This window comes from Leiobunum rupestre, chromosome 1 (genome assembly GCF_980474605.1).
Source record: "Leiobunum rupestre chromosome 1, qqLeiRupe1.1.hap1, whole genome shotgun sequence".
In the NCBI taxonomy this organism is placed as follows: domain Eukaryota; kingdom Metazoa; phylum Arthropoda; class Arachnida; order Opiliones; family Sclerosomatidae; genus Leiobunum; species Leiobunum rupestre.
In genome coordinates, this window is record NC_143384.1 from 42288329 (window position 1) to 42308069 (window position 19741).

Genomic DNA, 19741 nt, shown 5'->3' on the forward strand with positions numbered 1-19741 from the left:
TACTGTTGTTAAATTTTATTTACAAAAGACATTTGTTATCATTAGACATTTTAATGTTTCGGCTAGCTTTGATCACTCCTTCGCGGCATAAGAAAGTAATAGCCCAAGAGCGTTACGTTGAAGACAGATGGAAATAATGGTTGTTACAGTGCGAATAAGCCCTTCCAGAAAAAAGTCCTTGTACGTTTATTTAGAGCAATTATTTTGGTTCGACGCGCACACTCTACGACCGTTTAATTCATCTCACACACGCGATGAGCGAGCAGGAATTTACACGAATTCCGCATTCCTCGACCACCGAATTTACACTGTATATCACTTACCAGAAGTCTATAACAATCACTTACAATTGTTAGAAGTATGCCTCGGTATAACATTTCGAAAAGGAAACATTCCAATGAAACTTGTTTCACGCGGAACATAATTGAAATTTTTTACATAAAATGTATTTATTAAAAAGGTTACTATGGAAACGAAATCGTGATTTAGAAGCACAAGTTAAACCAGTGTTTTTCAACCTTCGTACAGTGAGATGGCTCCAGGGGTTAAAAACCCAAATTAATAATCTAGCCTATTCTGCTTTATATTTGTGTTCTGATTAATAAATTGATTACTCTGCAGTTTGGTCTAAAAATTACTATAGAAATCATTGTAAATATTATAATCATTTTTCATAAATTATAATTATAAATCATCATTTTTCGTAAATATGTAATAAATTATAAATAATCATTTTTCATATATAAATTATAAATAATCATTTTTCATATATAAATTATAAATAATCATTTTTCATATATAAATTATAAATAATCATTTTTCATATATAAATTATAAATAATCATTTTTCATATATAAATTATAAATATTATAAATAATCATTTTTCATATATAAATTATAAATATTATAAATAATCATTTTTCATATATAAATTATAAATATTATAAATAATCATTTTTCATAAATAAATTATAAATATTATAAATAATAATTTTTCATAAATAAATTATAAATATTATAAAACCATTTTTCATAAATTAGGAATATAAATAATCATTTCTTTTTCATAAATAAATTAGGAATATAAATAATCATATTTTTTTCATAAATAAATTAGGAATATAAATTATTATAAACAATTTATTTTTATAAGTAAAAAAAAACATTTAAAATTTGAGGCGTTTTGCAAACGCTCGGGGTTTTGCCCACCGACCACCAGGGTTGGCAGTTTTTTTTATTTTTTTTATTTAAATCGTATTTTTATTAATTTTTTATTATAATTAAAATTCCGAAGTTTTATATAATTTTGTATAATAATTTGACCTAAACAAATGTTTTAATTTTTAAAGAACTAATTTATATATATATGTATGATGAATTAATTCAATTTTAACTAAACCCTGTCGACCACCGGGATGTTATTTCAGGGTTTCCGCGGAGGGTTTCTGATAGTGAAGGGTTCCGCGGAAAATGATGCTTGGAATTCTGCGCGTTTCCAAAATCAGCTCTACAAAGTACAAACTAGTTTCACTTCAATAAAGTTGATGACGAATTTTTCGTCAGGCAATTGGAAAAGACGTAAATTACATCATATTTTTTATGGCATACTTACGAATGATTGCTACATATGCTAGGATCAACTACCCATAACAGTAACTAAGAACAATGTACGATACCATTATCCCCTGCTGCCATGATCCATGGACCAAAAACCTAAGGGGACTCGCTGTTCCAATTTTTTGACACGGTAGGCGTGGTCTAAATCGGAAGGCTTACTGAGGTACATCAGCCGCTTTCAAGCGCCTCAAGAATTCTGTACTATAACTACGATAATTTTAGTCTGGACTTAGACAATAGTAGGTTTGCGAAAATCAGGGTAGGATTTTACTAAATGGTATCCGCTAAACTACTCCTAGATTTTAATACTTTTTGGATAACGAAGGACTTATGACGAAAAATAAAAAGGTTGAGGCAAATTCTTAGCAGGTATATCCGCACTCATAACTGAATCCAAGGAAATAACACATGTAGTAAACTAAGCTTTGGCACCTGACGGCGCCGCGCACTCACTTCGCTCGAGTGCTAGAAAACCAAATAAGAACAAATTTCTGAAATATTCTCAAAAGCGGTGGCTTATTCAAAAGGTAACTAAGTTTTCTATCTTTTGATACCTAAATAACATTTATTACCTAAATAACTATAATAACATCAGTAGTTTAGCGGATACCATTAGGTAAAATTGTACCAAAATCAGGTTAGGCTAAGTTCATTAAATTAAAAATTTAGAAATGAAATTGATTCCAATGAATTTGATAAAAAAAAACCTCAGCCATATGCCGCTTACTGGTTATTTTTACTTAACCTAATGGTTAATTACCATTATTTAAACCATTAAAGAACCAATTTAAAAAAATGTCTAAGACTTAATAAGCCTAATAATTTAACAAACTACGTCCGAAATCGAGGTGTTTCCACATGGAACAAAAATTATCCGTGATTTTCCTATTCCCAGTTTGGACGGGTGCTTTTTAAAGCCTGAACAGCGAGTCCCCTTAGATTCTTGGTTCATGCATGATCCTCTACTTCTCAGAATGTAAAAGCCCTAAAACTGTCCGTAGCGCCATCTGGAAAATGCAAGTGGTTCCCCTAGCTTTGATTCAAAAATTAATGTTATAATTGAATATTTTAAAAAAAGTGTAGCTTCATGGAACCAGCAATTCATATTTTCATAGTTCTTAGTTACTTTTAAGCGTTCTTGCTACAAATCCTATTGGATTTAAAATGTTTTCGACCCGCATTTATTGGCAAACATGTCAGATAAAATAATTGATAGTGAAGCGCCTCCAGCGTTAAAATATTCAACTAGAAAACAGAATATAACGCGGCGGTCATACAGAGATGTTAAGCAGTTATTCATCGCAGTCGTAATTGTTTTTGAATTAACAAATTTTTTTACGAAAAATCATAACTTAATACAGGGACGTCATTTCAGGTTTTTTTAAAAGGGGGCAGAATTTTAGCTCCGGAAAAGTTTTTTATTTTATATTCCTTTTAACAATTCAATGTTTAAGCTTTAAAATATTTTCTCTATAACTATAACCAAATTGATAAAAATTTAAAAGATGTGAAACTAACATTGTTTGCGAAACTAATAACCGCATGGTTAATTAATTTATGATTTGTATAATTTAACTGAGTTATTTTTTGCTAATTTCGTTCCATTAAATTTGGGTAAAATTGTTTAATTGATTTACTTGGAAAATGACCGAGTCCTTTTTTCCAGAATATTTTCGGTATTTTTCCGAACAAAAGTTTTCATTTCATGATTAGTCCAATATATTGTTGGGAAATTTATTATAGCGGCATTTTCGCCTCATTATTTCGAATCTAAAAGCAAAACTAAACCTCTAGACTAGCTTTAAACTGATTAACAATGTAACACTATAAATGTTTTTTAGTATGTTTACGGTTATTAGACATTTTATATCGATTAAAAGTTAAAAACATTAAGAACCCTTAAAAAGTAATTTGTTTAAATTTTTCATTTTTACTTTATGGGGGTTTTTTTTTTAGGGAAAATTAACAACACTAAAATATTCATAAATAACAAAAAAATAAACTTGGATATATACATTTTGACACAAATTTTAAGCGATAAAATATTTTGGTATTTACACGAGAAAATGATAACGATATATCATAGAAGTCACTAGTTACCAATGGCGGCCAACTATTGACGCATTCACATATTGCCTACAGGGAAATATTCAAAAAGGGGCGAAATCCACCCGAGGTACCTTCCTATTTAATAATGTTTGAGGTAGATGGCGACACTATAAAGTTTATGAAAAATAAACGTTTTTAAAATGTTATTAATTACTAAATTATAGTACTTTATTATATATATAATTTTTGTAATTCAAATTAACAATTAATTTTAACCGTAGTTAACACTCTTCGCCATAGATAGAACTATAATACGATTTTTAACTATCCAATCAGGGAAGAGAATTTTGTATTTTAAATGTCGACAAAACCGCTCTCCACTAAAACTGAAAACTTTCAAACAATCGTTGAAAATCAAAATTATGACGTCATGTTGCTTACAGAGCGCCATCTACTAACAAATAACGCTATCACCACGTTACCTCGGATGAATTTTACCCCTTTAAAGTCGTCTTTGCCTTATAAATTGTAAATCGATCTATAGGACTGGTTCGTACGACAGTGGCGACTTCCAAGAAAGCTTCTAGCCACTAGTAATTTAACAAGTCCGTGCCACTTCACAAAGCAACAAACCAAGGCTGTAACCTCTTATTTCAAAGTCCGGAACGAGTTACGCGAGTTGATCTTAGACTAATTGGATCCGGGCGGGTGGCAAGGGGCCAGAGGTCAGGGTAAGAAGCCCCCCTACCGGTAGACGTTGGGAAAACACGCCATTGCAGTCGGAATGTCTTCCTCCTTCGAAGACTATCTTATAATTTGACGAAATAAAAATAAATTAACCTTAAAGATAATATTTTGCTGCTTCCAGGCCTCCCACCGAAATCTGAAAAAAATCGGAAATTTTTCAGGCTAGAAATAGGGTGAAATAGGAACCAAATTTTGAAAGGCAAGAACCAAATAGCGACCCTTTTAATAACAAATTAGATCTTTATTTAAACTTTAATTTTTACAAAAATTGCTTAAAATAGGACATTTCTAAAACTGACTTACTTTTAATTTGTTAAAATATTTTTACACAAAAATGATCTAACTTTACTCAAAATTATACAGCTCACCTTTACGACAGGGAGTCTCAATGCATTTTACCGAATATTTCAATTTAGCCGAGCTAGTGGCGCCACCTAATGTAGTAAATTATAGCTATAAACGTGAATCGATACAATTCTGGTTCAATAATATAAGCCATTGGTACTTTTCAAAAAATTTACTAGATATGGAATTTGGTCCCTAAATCACCCTATTTTAAGGTGGTTTAGGGACCCCGAAATTAACTACACTGAGAGAAAAATATTGGGTAGAAATTACATGGAACTCCTGGACGCACAGTAGCCAGGAATGTTCTATATTTTTTACAGAAAGTTTCGTTAATATCTTTTACTTGAGATTCCTGTAATTTATACAAATAGCTCATAGTAAAATTTTCAACCAGAATCATTGTATTGAATACAACTGAAATAATTAAAATTTCTAACACGCCTGTAAATTTTACGGAATTTACATTTAAAAACTGCGTGAATATAGCCAGGAAATATTATATATTTGATTTGTTCTTACTACCTTTTTTTAAAAAAAGTTTATGTACACTAAACATTTCCGTAATTAATTTTTAACCAATAAGGTACTTTAATTGTGAAAAATATTCAACACAATTGTTAAAAATATACCAATAAGCTCCACCAGAACTAGAGCCCAAAGCAAGAGACATAAACACGCGCACAACATAGTAATGCAACTCCTTGGCTCGGAATCCAGACACGTATTAAACTTAGTTCAAACCACAAACACTAACGCGATGAATTTGCATTTAAATGTATAAACATTAATTTGTTTTAATTTGATGGGTAATTAAAAATATGACTCCATTGGTGCTTTTACGAGAGGTCACTAAAAATCTTTTCTTCATATTAGTTGATTTACAACAAATAATGCATTTTTACGGATTATTAGAATATTAGTGTTTGGTAGCAATTCAACTTCGACCACAATAACTACAGGAACTACCTGTATTTTAACTACCTTAAAACGTTTTCATTTTTTACTGTAAACACATAGTAATATGTATTGAGCAAATATGTACATATATAACATTTCTACCATAGAAACTACATGGCGGTCCTTTATTACAAATATCTGAAACAAACCTCTAATTTTTACTATAAACCAATAGTAATATGTACTGAAGGGGCTTTTAGGTATTTTAGGGACTTGGTGGAAGCTCTGCACTTCACTTCCAAAACCGGATAACTAGACTTAAAATAGAATTTATTTTTCGGGGTTTTTCGAAACATGTCAACCATGAAAGTGAAAATTTTTAAATTATGATATCTAAATGTTTTTATCAAATTTATTGATAAGAAAAATAGTTTTACCCAAAAATTTTTAAAAAACTATTTTCAAACAATGCTGGCACTATTTTAAAATATGTAAATGAAAGTTCCAATGCCAAATAGCAGAAAATACGCGTAAGTCTATTTACTTGGTATTGGAACTAAAGTAGTTATTTTTAATATTGGTTAGTTATGTTGCGCGCAGAAATATAGTAACACCGTTTCTGTTTAAATTGCGAATATGTAAAATGGGTCTTTTATTGGGCTTGGTAGAAAATATTTAACGTAGATTTACGCATATGCATTAATTATTGACGTTCTTTTAGAAGCGTAGTATAAATTTTAAAATACGAGAACAATAAGTTTTAGAAAAAACATAGTCTAAGCGTTATTTCAAATACGATAGTTCGAATAGAAGATTGTTAGTTTTTAGATTTTCCTCATTTTTGAATAGAATGTTCATATAAAAATATTAACAATTTCAATTCAAATAGACAATAGAATCTTTACAAATACTAAATATTCCAAAAATGAGGAAATTTATTGTTTACGCCAATTTAAAACACTTTTGGCGATTGGCGAAAAACCAAGCAAGTCTTTAAAACCAGGGTTTGTTTGATTAAATCAATTCGATTGAAATCATGATTGAAATCAAGATTTAAATCATTATGTATTTTAATGTAAGAATAAAAAATGAAAGAATAGTTCCTTAAAAAATTAAAACGAAATCTGGGCAAACTAAGATGTTAAATAGTAATTAAATTCAATTGAGATTTATTTAATTCAAGATTAGCTAACTCATAAAAGTAAAATATCCGTTAATTATACAGGAAAAAGCGTTGTTAATTGTATAAAAATCAATAAAGGCAAAAAAACCGATAGAAAATCTTGACTAAAATATTTAGTAATTAAATTCAATTAAGATTTCATTTAATTCAAGCTTAGCTAACTCAAAAGAAAAAATAGCTGTTAATTACTCACGAAAAAGAGCCATTAATTGTATAAAAAAATCAACAAAATAAAAAAATCCGATTTAAATAAAAAAAATCGATTTATTTGATTGTTATTGAAAAAAAATCAAAAAAGTGCCGACCGGTTTAAACCTAAATATTACGGTAAATCGCAAAGCAAAATCTAACTAAAAAAATTTGAAATATTTCAATATCTTAAAAAGTTTAGTTTCGTGGGACAGACATGACTGCGAATGGTATAAGATAACCCATAATTTCGGCCAAAAATTCCAAATGAATTTTTTTCTGCGCGCTTCAAACGGTGTATAATTAACCTTGTTAAGAGAATGAAAAAATTAGGCTTCATAGAAATTTCCATAAAATGTTTCCATTACGTTGTTCCTTCGCCAAGTTTTTATAGCGAAGCTATTGTACTTTTTACGACTGCGGGATGTAACTCAGCCAGCCAAACGGCCCTGGAATAAATCAACCAAGAAATATCCCGATAAAAGCACGCGGCATGTCTCAATCGTAAATCTTTGGCGCAATTGACAAATTTCCGGACAAAAATAAGCCAGGCCTACGTTTATCTCGAGCTTTATCATCGCGACGCCGGCGACGACTTTAACACTTGACACACGAGTTTATATGAATGAAATGAACCTGCGGATAATTCAAGAGATTATACGCGGATCTTATTTTATATCCTGATTACATCATCAATTCATAAAACCCAGGGTTGGAAAAAAAACGGGTTTTTAAAAAAAAAAATCCAGACCAGTGGTTTTAATCGGTTATAACCGTTTTTTTGGTTATAACCGGCTAATATATAAACAGTACCTTTTACTTATGTAAGTAAAAATTGTCTGCAGTTATTGTCGTAAATAAGAAACTAAACAAATAAAGCGAAATAGCTATATAAAATAACTTAATTCTTTGATTTCCTCGGGAAATTCCCCCTATTTTTTGTTTATGATGCGCCGATAGAAGCGTGGCAGCTGGACAAGAAAGAATATTTTCAACATATGGACTAGTTTGGACTGAATTACGTTAACTTATTGGTTACGAAAGGCCGAAAAACTGGTAAAAGTAAACCGGTTTCTAAATATGAAACAAAAAATAAACAAAATTTCTAAATAAAAACTATTATTTTACTAAATATTCATATTGCAATTTTTTTTAAAAAAAGCCAAAAAAAATCTGGATTTTTTCGAGTGGCTATAACTGGTTTTAACCAGGTGGCTATATACGGTATGGCTGGTTCTATGCCAACACTGAGATTAAAACCTCACCAAATTAGACCCCTCCTCCGAACAAAAATCCTACAATTCAATTTCACATCCATCAAAAAATTGTACAATTTTAGGAAAATTCGCAAATTAGAAAATTTCACATACCTCCGGCATAAATTTCAACAACGACCACCTTCAACAAGAAAATTAATAAGTTGGGCAAGCCCAAAATATATAGTCCGGTGAGCCATGGGCGGTAAATTAAGAGGACAGGTTTTCGATATCCTTCCACAGTGCATTTTATTTCTCCCCGCGTATCAACAGCTCGAGAGACTCCGAGGGAGTCTTGCAAGGTCGTTTGTACCACGTGATCTTAAAAGTTCAAAATGGCAATCTAATGCGGTTGATATTGTTACGTAATTTTTTGTGCTTTATATTTTAGTAATTTTAAATGTCGGTTTTTACACACAATCCTAAGAATTTGTGTGTATTAGTCTCACGTACAGTGTAGCCGATGCCGATGCCGATGCCGATGGCGCCGTGTCGCGCATACCTCTTCAACGGTTAGGGCTAGAAGAGTCAATGATATCTCGTTCGAATGTACATGCATCGCCATTGATAGCCTTTCATAAAGTTTTGAAATCGAAGCCCAAGAAGTTGGGCATTTGCCCAATTTACCGTTTTCGGTAGTTTGGCTTTATGTGGTAGATATTTTCATTAAAATTAAGTCCGGTAACGTTAAAAAAAATATTATTGGATAGGTTAGGATTCAGTGGAACTACAACTTCGGTTATATAAGTAAATGTGAAATTTAAGTATAGTTTTCGGGGTTATTTACGGGACCCCAATGTCCGTGGTTTTATATTTCCGGCTAAAAGTCTACATAACGTTCCTTAAATTAAGTCCGATTTTCATGAAAGTTATATTTTTGAATAGCTGTGGTTTCCATATATCCTAGAATTGCTATTTCGTTCCTTAATTTTAATTATAAGTAAGGTTTTTTGGGCAGCGTATACGGAGCCCCGCAATTTCCAACATTGTAAATCCGCGTGTTTTTAGAGGTCTACGCGCCAGTTTCCTTCTGGCGTTTTTCAAGGCCGTTCCGAGTGCGCCGCGCTTTCAACGTATGACCAGAAGTAACAATTAAGTATGACACTGATTGACCTAGTCTTCGGCGTATGACCAGAAGTAATAAGTGTGATCAGAAGTAACAAATAAGTATGAAACTGATCGAATTAGTCTTTGCCTAAGGTGGTGCCTTGGGTATTAGCCTAGCTGATTATTAATATTATTATTATTATTATTATTATTATTATTATTATTAACCAGAAGAAATAAGTGTGACACTCAACGGCTGACTAGTAGTAACAAATAGGTGTGATCAGAAGTAAAAAATAAGAGTGACACTGATCGAAGGAGTCTTCGATGCTTTCAAAGTATGACGAAGTAACAAATAAGTGTAAATATGTATATATGTGTGACCGTGGATATATTTTGGTTGTGATAACGGCGCTGCAGGTTGCTGTGAATAGCTCAAACAAACTTAACACATTAGGAGGATTGTGTGTATTCTGACCGTCGTACGTCTTGTTTAATTCAATAAAAACTATCAACTGATAAATGAGTATATCATATTTTATCTATAAAAACGTGAAAAAATACCTTTTGGCGTAAAAATGTACTTCGTGTTTATTTTGTTTTTCGAACAGTATCGTCCACTCTTAGCGATACTTTTTTTCAAATAACCTTGGCCGACTCCCTTAGTGTGATTGGTTTACGGGGGCTAAAAAAATTGTTTTTTATACGATCCTCTAAAATCTACTATCCCTGGGTGAGCGGACAAACCTAATTTTCAATTCTCGATAACTTATTTTTACATTCATGATCTTATATAACTTATCATCGAGACAAGATCAATAAAACGTTTATTTTCTTAGGTATTACGATATTTTAGAACATTTCGATAGATTGATTAATTAATTTATTATCTAATTATTACCAATTGTTGAAAATTAATGACTCAGTTCATAATATTTATTTGGATTAAGGTAACACGCGCAGTTATTCACTCAGACCACCTACCTCCAACGGGACCAGTCATCTTAATATAAGTTTTCTCATAGTGTATCAAAGATAGAGTGATGCGACATCTGTTGTCAGTTTTTACAAGCTTTGAAGTTGCTTCGTAAATTAGTATTTAGTAAAAAAATGTTTAGCGAATTATTATGAATAATTATTTATAAATGGCCAAATGATAGCGCCACCAAAAATTAAAGTTTGTCGTAAGGTAACGAATCATTTCAGCGTGACGTTACGAGTCCTGTTCGATGTAGGTGGTCTGGAAAAAAATAACCTTAAAACGAACAAACGCTATAATATCTTAGCGTCATTTGTACTAGAATTTGAAACTTAAGATTGCAACAGACTATAGTTAAAATTAAGTCACGTGCCTCAAACATCCCCCCCCCCCCCTTCACCCAGGGGTCAGAGCGTAAGAAAGGGGGAAGTCAGCCAAACGTCGATTAGGGTTAAAAACTGGGTCCGGCTTCGCGAAGCCTTATAGAAATCGCTAATCAAGGCTGAGCGTCCATTTCTGTACATGGCTGCCGGGTTCGGACGCAAAAAGTAACCTGGCAATATGGTGCGGTGTTTAGAGACGAGTGTTAACCTGGAGGACGCGCGAGCTCCGAGAGCCGGGGTGTGCATGTCCGTAATCTCTTCCGGCCTTGGTAGTCCGCCGACCGAGGCTTAGACTTTTACAAGATTGAGCCGGCTTGGAAATTAACTTAGCGGGCTTCCGGCGGGGAAACAGGAGCGCGCGCTCGCACACCAAGGCTGCGTTCTGCAGAGTTCGAGGGGATTTTCACCTAAGTCCCGGAGAAAAGGGTTTCCCTACAACTAGATCTTGTCTCTTATTAAATATACCGTACTTATTTCTACTTCAGGAGAAAGAGACGATTTTTAGCGTCGCAACCAAACACCCTCTCGCAGTGATGGGCACCCCTTCTCTCATTGCGAGCGCTTTTGTTATTATGAGTGAAATTGAGCGGCCAAATGTTTTTAAAAGAGCGCGAAACTAAAACAGAGGAGCGCCGATTTTACCGCTCAAAAAAGAGCGGAGATCGAGGAGCGCCGATTTTACCGCTCAAAAAAGAGCGGAGATCGAGGAGCGCCGATTTTACCGCTCAAAAAAGAGCGGAGATCGAGGAGCGCCGATTTTACCGCTCAAAAAAGAGCGGAGATCGAGGAGCGCAGATTTTACCGCTCAAAAAAGAGCGGAGATCGAGGAGCGCAGATTTTACCGCTCAAAAAAGAGCGGAGATCGAGGAGCGCCGATTTTACCGCTCAAAAAAGAGCGGAGATCGAGGAGCGCAGATTTTACCGCTCAAAAATGCGAGTGCGAGCGCTGATCGAGCTGAGCGGATATTTGACGAAAATGCCCAACACTTCCCTCTCGCTCGAACAATACTCTCCGCCCCTTTAAAAATCATTTTATCAGTCCAGTATCTCATTGGTTCCCCCATTTCATCCGCCCTACAACGCCCGGGAAACGCACAGAAAATTATAGACCGTGGCACCCGAGTATCGTCTTGAAATTCATTCTCCTTCGTATAAATATATACTTGGGTCTTATTAAATATTTTCTTGGAGATTATGCAACAAGCGTAGGGGAAGTAAATAAGAAAAATGTCACAAATTAAAAAGTACGGGATTTGTAAAGGGATTTTTCCCTGGATTTGAATGTACATTTTTGCGTAATTATATTTTCTTTTACCTTCGAATTTTAATAGAAATTTAAGAAATTTTACGAATTTATATAGCATTTCTTGACTATTTTTTTAACTAGAATTATTAATATTTTCTTTAAATTTTATAAATTTAGAATTTCCGTTAATTTGAGAAGGATTTTTCAGCTTCCTTTTAAAGGTTTTTTTTTTAAATTTCAGAATACAAACAAAAATCAACGTGGAAATGTCAGAGATAAATTATTAGCTATTTGAGGCGCAAACTGACATTTTCGATTTTTGAGATTTCGAAGCATGATTTTAGTGTTGATTTAAATATAACTTCAACCAACAAATCGACGACAATAATTACAAACTCCACGTTTTAATTTAAAATAAAATCAATCAATTTTTTATTTAAATCAAATTTTCTTTATTGTATTGAATTTAATTTTATACAACTAATATCTCTTTTCCGGTATTATCAACGGATATTTTACTTATATCAGTTAGCTAACCTCGAATTAAATGAAGTCTTAATTAAATTTAATTACTATTTAATGTTTTGGTTTGCTTAATTTTTTTTAATTTAATAAATTATTTTTCGCTATATTTTTTATTCCTCCATTTAAGTACATGGTGTTATTTAAATAAATTATTTTTTGAAAAAATCACTCTTTTTAAACAGCATTCGTACGAAATTTTCTAAGTTAAAATCCCAGACTTAACCAGGTTATCACTGACCATTTTTGGTAATATTACTGGTAATTTTTCTTAGGTAAAATACAAAGTGGGACGTTTTTAAATATCACAAACATGAGCGCCCAAGAGAAAATAGCTAATTTTTATCTACGATGCAAAGTTTGTTGACTAATAAAATCCCAGAGTTATCCCCGACTTTTTACGATAATATTTAAATCCCCGACTTTTCCCCCAATTTCAGAATCCCCGACTTTTCCCCCAATAGGGACAAGGCACTTGACGCCATTTTGAGGGAGGGAAACGTCACGACATCGTGCTAATTTCGCGCGCTTTTCCCCCAGTGGGTGGATTTTCAGGAGTGTGAGATAGAGCGTAGTGACGTTCTACCTCCCCCAACTGCCTTGTCCCTATTTCAGAATCCCCGACTTTTCCCCCAATTTCAGAATCCCCGACTTTTCCAGGTTCCGTGTGAACCCTGTTAAATTAGCCAACTCTGAATGAGACAAATTAAACCCCTAACTAGAAACGCTTAGGGAGTACATTTAGGGAAAACAGTTGCTACGCCATAAGAGTACGCGTTTGCCCTACACGTTCTCTAGCGGCGAACTTAACCCCATCTACAGAGCTTCATTTACGGAACAAAAGTCAGCGAAACAACTTAAAATTCTTGAGAATAACGAACGAAAAAGAGTAGGCCCAATTAATAAGGCCAATAATTTTCGGCCCCAACACACAAACACGAACGGGACCTTGAGTAGGGATAACACTACGCAGAACACGGTGACAGTCCTCGCTGGTAAAATGTCGTAACTTCCAAAACTTTTAAATTTCGGATCCGGAAGTTCATTCGTAGGTTTTGGGATTGTGTCCTTTCAACTTTAATTTAAAAGAAGGTGCGATTGAAAGCAACAGTATTCATAAATATACCTTAATGAATTTATTAAAATGAACAAAAATAGTGTAGCCTTTACAATTCACAGTACACCCAAATTGAACTATTTATTTGTTTAATATTAATAATAAAAATTTGTTCCTCAGTTTAACCACCAAGGTTAAAAATCAATGATATTCGTAAATCAAATAAACAACCTGATTTACATCGAAATAGATTTTATCAAATCAATCTTGTATTTCTCTATTAAACACTTACTTCAAAAACACTCTAGGATTTCCCTAATTATTATTTTTTTTGCATAAATCCGCTTTACCATATTTTTGCATTAATATAGCCGGGATAATAAAATAGACACCCCTCCCCCTCCCCAACAAAACACGCATTTCTTGATTGGAACACAAGCGAACGTTATGCGCAAGTGGCAGCCCCCTGTACCCCCCCCCCTCCCTCAGGCATATACTTATTAAATATCAACAGCACGTGGCCGCGCGCACTACAACTTGGCGCGCGCTAGCTTCGGCATGACAGAGAAGGGAGGGCGGAAAATGTTTTTCTGGAGCGCGCGCGCCTCTCCCCCCTCAACTTCGTCTCTATATGACGCAAATTGATGGACGAACGCCCAGCTGGTAGACAAAACGACGTCACTACGCGCGCGGGAAGGGGCGGGGATTAGATTCGCCGACATTCGAAACGGAATCGGGAAACTGTAAAAGTCTTATGTAGTGGGATGGTGAGATTTCGCGTTGACGTTATCGCGGGAGTTAGACTTTTCTTCGGTAGCACTGCTAATATCAATTCAGTTTTTGTTACAGCCAGAAACGCATATAATATACATTTCTTAGAGAAAAGTATATGTGGTTAATGTTATTCGCTCGAAACACGTTCCTTATACGGTTCCCGTGGTTTTCTCAAAATATGTAGGGATGCAACGATATATCGGCTATTCGTAGGCAATAATATCGGCCGATATTAACAAAGTTATCTATCATAACAGTAGTGTATATGATAAAATCATTGTAAAAGACGGTTCAGTACACTATCATACCATTTTATTCTAATTTTCCATTAAGAAAAGTTTGCAAGAGCATATCCGAATATGTTTATTTACATTTTACGTGATACATATTTTCTATCAAAAATCGAAAATTGTTGTTATTTTATTTGTTTCCACTCGTAACCCCCTGTCTAAAAAGGATTGATCTAGCTTCTGAAATATTAAATTAAATATTATCATTAGTTAATCGATAATTTTCTTATTTTAAAATGTTATTCTGAAAATATTTTTCTAGTATCGGTATCGGCCAATATCGGTTTCGCTTAAGCCGATATTACAAAAATAGGCCGATATAGAGTTCGGCGTTTGGATAAAAATTAACCACTTATTTTTATCCATAACCTACAATTATCCGAAAATATAAATTATTTTTTGCATGTTAAATGTTAAATAAACAGTTAACCAAAATATTTACGATTAATCGAAATTTTGTCAGTTAATTTATCTGTTACGCAGAGCTCTACGCCGATATATCGGTGCATCCCTAAAAATATGTTTCGGAAAAAACCAATGTGGGGTGAAAAACGTCATATCAAAAGTTGAAAACTTTTTCTTCCAAGTCCTGTTTTAAGAAATTCGTTATTGTTTCGAGCAAACATCATTAGAGGTACAGAGAGTTGGATGCTTATCTCTGGTATTATGTACTTCTGGTCATACATCCGCGATTTGGTGAGAAAATCAGGGCTGTGAAGGTTCAAGTTTCATCTTTTCTTTTATCTCGTAAGCTAATAGACAGGTTAAGGCACCCCACCCAAACGTGTACGGGGAAACTTATTAAAAGTGTAGACGTATCATTACGTGGAATCTTTATCCCTTCAAGTTCCCACGTCGACGTTTTCGAGAGGTGGCTTAACCCGTCAATTACGTACTGCTAAGGCGCCAAGTTTGGATTCTCAATGGAGAAGAAGCTGTTCACTCATTAAACTGAGAAGATAGCGCATCATCTACGTGCCCGGATAGCTCAGTCGGTAGAGCGTTAGGCTTTTAACCTAACGGTCCAGGGTTCGAGTCCCTGTTCGGGCGGATGGCTTTTTTGGGCTATTTAATTAATTTAACTACTTTGCTAAATTATCTTCCTAAAACCATATGCTAAGGAATTATACCAAATTTAATATATTCATTTTAATTAATAAAACTATAAATTACACATTAATTTTTATTATTAAGACTTTAATTATTAACGTTAATTTTGATTAATCAAACTATAGAATAAACAGATTAATATTAATTTTAATTAATATCACTATAGAATAAACAGATTAATATTAATTTTAATTAATACCACTATAGAATAAACAGATTAATATTAATTTTAATTAATACCACTATAGAATAAACAGATTAATATTAATTTTAATTAATACCACTATAGAATAAACAGATTAATATTAATTTTAATTAATACCACTATAGAATAAACAGATTAATATTAATTTTAATTAATATCACTATAGAATAAACAGATTAATATTAATTTTAATTAATATCACTATAGAATAAACAGATTAATATTAATTTTAATTAATATCACTATAGAATAAACAGATTAATATTAATTTTAATTAATATCACTATAGAATAAACAGATTAATATTAATTTTAATTAATATCACTATAGAATAAACATTAATATTAATTTTAATTAATATCACTATAGAATAAACATTAATATTAATTTTAATTAATATCACTATAGAATAAACATTAATATTAATTTTAATTAATATCACTATAGAATAAACATTAATATTAATTTTAATTAATATCACTATAGAATAAACATTAATATTAATTAATATCACTATAGAATAAACATTAATATTAATTAATATCACTATAGAATAAACATTAATATTAATTAATATCACTATAGAATAAACATTAATATTAATTAATATCACTATAGAATAAACATTAATATTAATTAATATCACTATAGAATAAACATTAATATTAATTAATATCACTATAGAATAAACATTAATATTAATTAATATCACTATAGAATAAACATTAATATTAATTAATATCACTATAGAATAAACATTAATATTAATTAATATCACTATAGAATAAACATTAATATTAATTAATATCACTATAGAATAAACATTAATATTAATTAATATCACTATAGAATAAACATTAATATTAATTAATAGAACTACAGAATTATACATTAACCATTTTAATTATTATTTATTAACTTTATATTAATTTTAATTACTAAAACTATAGAATTAGACAATTTTAATAGAACTATTTAATTATACACTAATTTTCATTACTAAACTATAGAATTATACATAAAAAAATATTTAATGGAACTATAGAAGTATGCATTAATAATTTTAATTTACTTAATAATAATTAAAAGACTTCACGCCAAACTATTTTGATAAGTTTTGAATGCCACCTAGCGGCTGTTTCGATCCCATAATAACGATTACCATTCTTACCGACCGGAAATATCGCTTAATTCAGGGTTACCATAGAGATGGAGGGAGGAAATTTTTAACAAATAACTAAAAACAGAAATATACCAGTTCATATTGTCAAAGTTAATTCGTGGTTATAAGGGTTGGTTGATTTAAATTAATTGAAAATTATCGATTTGAATAGCGGTATTAAATAAATTATAAAATAATTTTAATAAAATGAAATCTGAGAAAAATCTACACACCCAAACCCTAACTTCCTGGATCGAGTAACGTAATATATTATTATAAAATAAGATTCTTCTTATAAAAATAACGTAACATACCCCATTAATCCATCTTGAATTTTATAATAAATTTGTTGATGGCCCCTTAAACGCGCTTAAAGGGAATATAACCTGCAAACAATCTTAATGGAAGACCTTAATTTTTTTTTAATTTCCCTGTACAGTGGCGCCAAACATTTCTAAAGCCAAAGGCAAGAACGGACAGAGCTGCAAACGTCTGTGTTCCACCCGAGGTTATTCCCTTTAATGTAATAAATATCAATATTACGTTGCCAAACATACCTTTTACATAAACCGTATTCATTAAAAACAAAATACTTTCATGTTTTTTTTCTAACAATTGCCCTTAAGATTATAAACAGTTAAATTAATTTCATTAATCTGACAATTTTCAAGTTTTTATTTTTATCAAAAGTTAAATTAATTTTCTTGAGGTTATACTTTAAATGTTTTATCACGATGTTGGAATTACAACGTTTAAGTATTTCCAAAGTGTTAAAGATTCTATAATATTAATAAATCATAGAACAATAATAAAATTACAATTAAATTCCCCAAAATGTTTAGAATAAAATTTAAATTAAATAAGATTTAGATATTTAAAAAAAACAAGGAAGTTACATATTAAATTATAAAAACTAATTTTAAGTCAAAACTCTTTACTAAATTTATATTTAAATTCCCGGTGAATAATAATAAAGCCAACATGTTAAAAAAATATATTTCCCGTGAAAGGACTTATTTCAAAACCAAAATTGGGAAACAACGATCATAGGCTTAATTTCAACAAATTTAAAAAAAGCCTTTTTAAAAAAACACAATTTTTTGCTTTTTAATGACCTAGCAGAGCTCTATCATTGTTTACATAAACGTGTATCTACTTCATAACCAACGGGATTTTGGTTCTAAACGGTTCCTAGCCCCCTCGCCCCCCAACCAAGCCCGAATTAGCATAAGCGTTATCAAAAAAAATATCGTTATGGTGAGAATAAGGATAATTACTTTAACAAAGCGTTTAAAATTAAGTATTCTGAAGTTTAGTTCAAGGCGATAACGTATTGGGCTTTTACAAGCGATAAAAAAGAATACTTTACTGGTAGCTAAAAAAACTATTTTAAAATGCAATCAATCTCGGATCTTGTGACGCAAGATTTCCTTAACACAAACGCTTAAAATATAGGGAATAATGGGTTTAATGTTGAAATTATTATTATTTAAGTTGGGCAACGCAAAAAATTGCCCGCGGTTTGCGTAGCGTCAAATATTTCATAAATTTCACGTTTAAATAAAACTTAAAATTTTCGATTGCTGGGACGATTTAAAATGTATCGAGCGTTTTTCAGTTATATTTTCAAACGAGAATGTCCACTTAATTTTTATATTAAGTAACGCGTCCAATTTACGATTATAAAAACATAACCTTGGACGCGCGGCCCAGTTCACCTACTTTCGCTCCCTAAGAGTGGGTTAAAATTGAGCTCGTTGCCCCCAAAAACCCGTTGGAAGAAAAATAAACGAGGAAATATGAAGAGTCGCGCGGCCAGATCGAAGGTTCTTCGGCGTATTCTCGGGCGAAATCGTTAAGCCTCGGCGCATCGGAAAGAAGAGGGTAGCCCCGTTACTGATAAAAAGTCTCTCATCACTCACCAAATAAAGTCCTTGCAATGGCTGCAAAACGTCGGTTGCTTGAAGAACCGAGGCATAAACTTGTGATCCTTGATTTCGTAGACATTCTTCTTCTTCAAAGCACCTTTTCTAGCGCGGTAACGAACTGCCCAATACGACTGACCATCCGTCGCTTGTTGATTAGTCTCATCAAACTCCGGGCCCTGATCGTCGGCCATGTTTCAGCCGGGGATGCGGCGGACTCGAAGCCGAGGCGAAAACTCCGACGCAAAAAGTTACAACACCGTCGTCGTCGATCCGGGCGACTCGACCTTCCCCCGAAACTAGCTTTCGCAGCACTGACACACGCCACACGGCTTCGCGTTTGAAGAGCGCCTCTCGCTCGGAAACAGGAAGAAGGCTACGGCGCACGCGCCGCCAATGCGGGTTCATCATTGGCCGACATCGATCCGGCGGATGGGGGCCCGAAAGGGGAAGGCGAAGGGATCCTCTTCGTTTACTACCGAAACATTAATAATTCAGGCCTACGCCAGGCAAAAATAATAGACATAGGTGACGAATTGACGCGTGTTTTAAAAAAATGCTTGACGCTGTTTTCTTAAATACCCCTGCCTGGCAACGTTCAGGGGAAATATTGTGTATTTTCAGGGTGACCACAGAATATTTTTAATTCCTTTAAATGAATTATAGGAAATTTATCAGTGAAATATAAGAAAATATATAGGAAGTAAATTGGGGGAAAAAGGAAGAAATAGGAGAAAATTAATTGTACAATAAG

The 19741-nt window shown here is 32.6% G+C and overlaps 1 protein-coding gene and 1 non-coding gene across 2 annotated transcripts in view; one reads left to right on the top strand and one right to left on the bottom strand.

Moving 5' to 3' along the window:
• The window catches only part of LOC149962966 (protein kinase C-like), a 105448-nt gene extending 85950 nt beyond the window's left edge, over positions 1–19498 (bottom strand). The window contains exon 1 of the mRNA XM_090170409.1: positions 18985–19498. Coding sequence (XP_090026535.1) covers positions 18985–19181 — 197 coding nt within the window. The 5' untranslated portion in view covers positions 19182–19498. The remainder of the gene's footprint in view (positions 1–18984) is intronic.
• Positions 15563–15635, top strand: TRNAK-UUU (transfer RNA lysine (anticodon UUU)). The gene has a single exon. It is a non-coding gene; the product is annotated as a tRNA-Lys (tRNA).
• Positions 19499–19741: the final 243 nt, after the last annotated feature.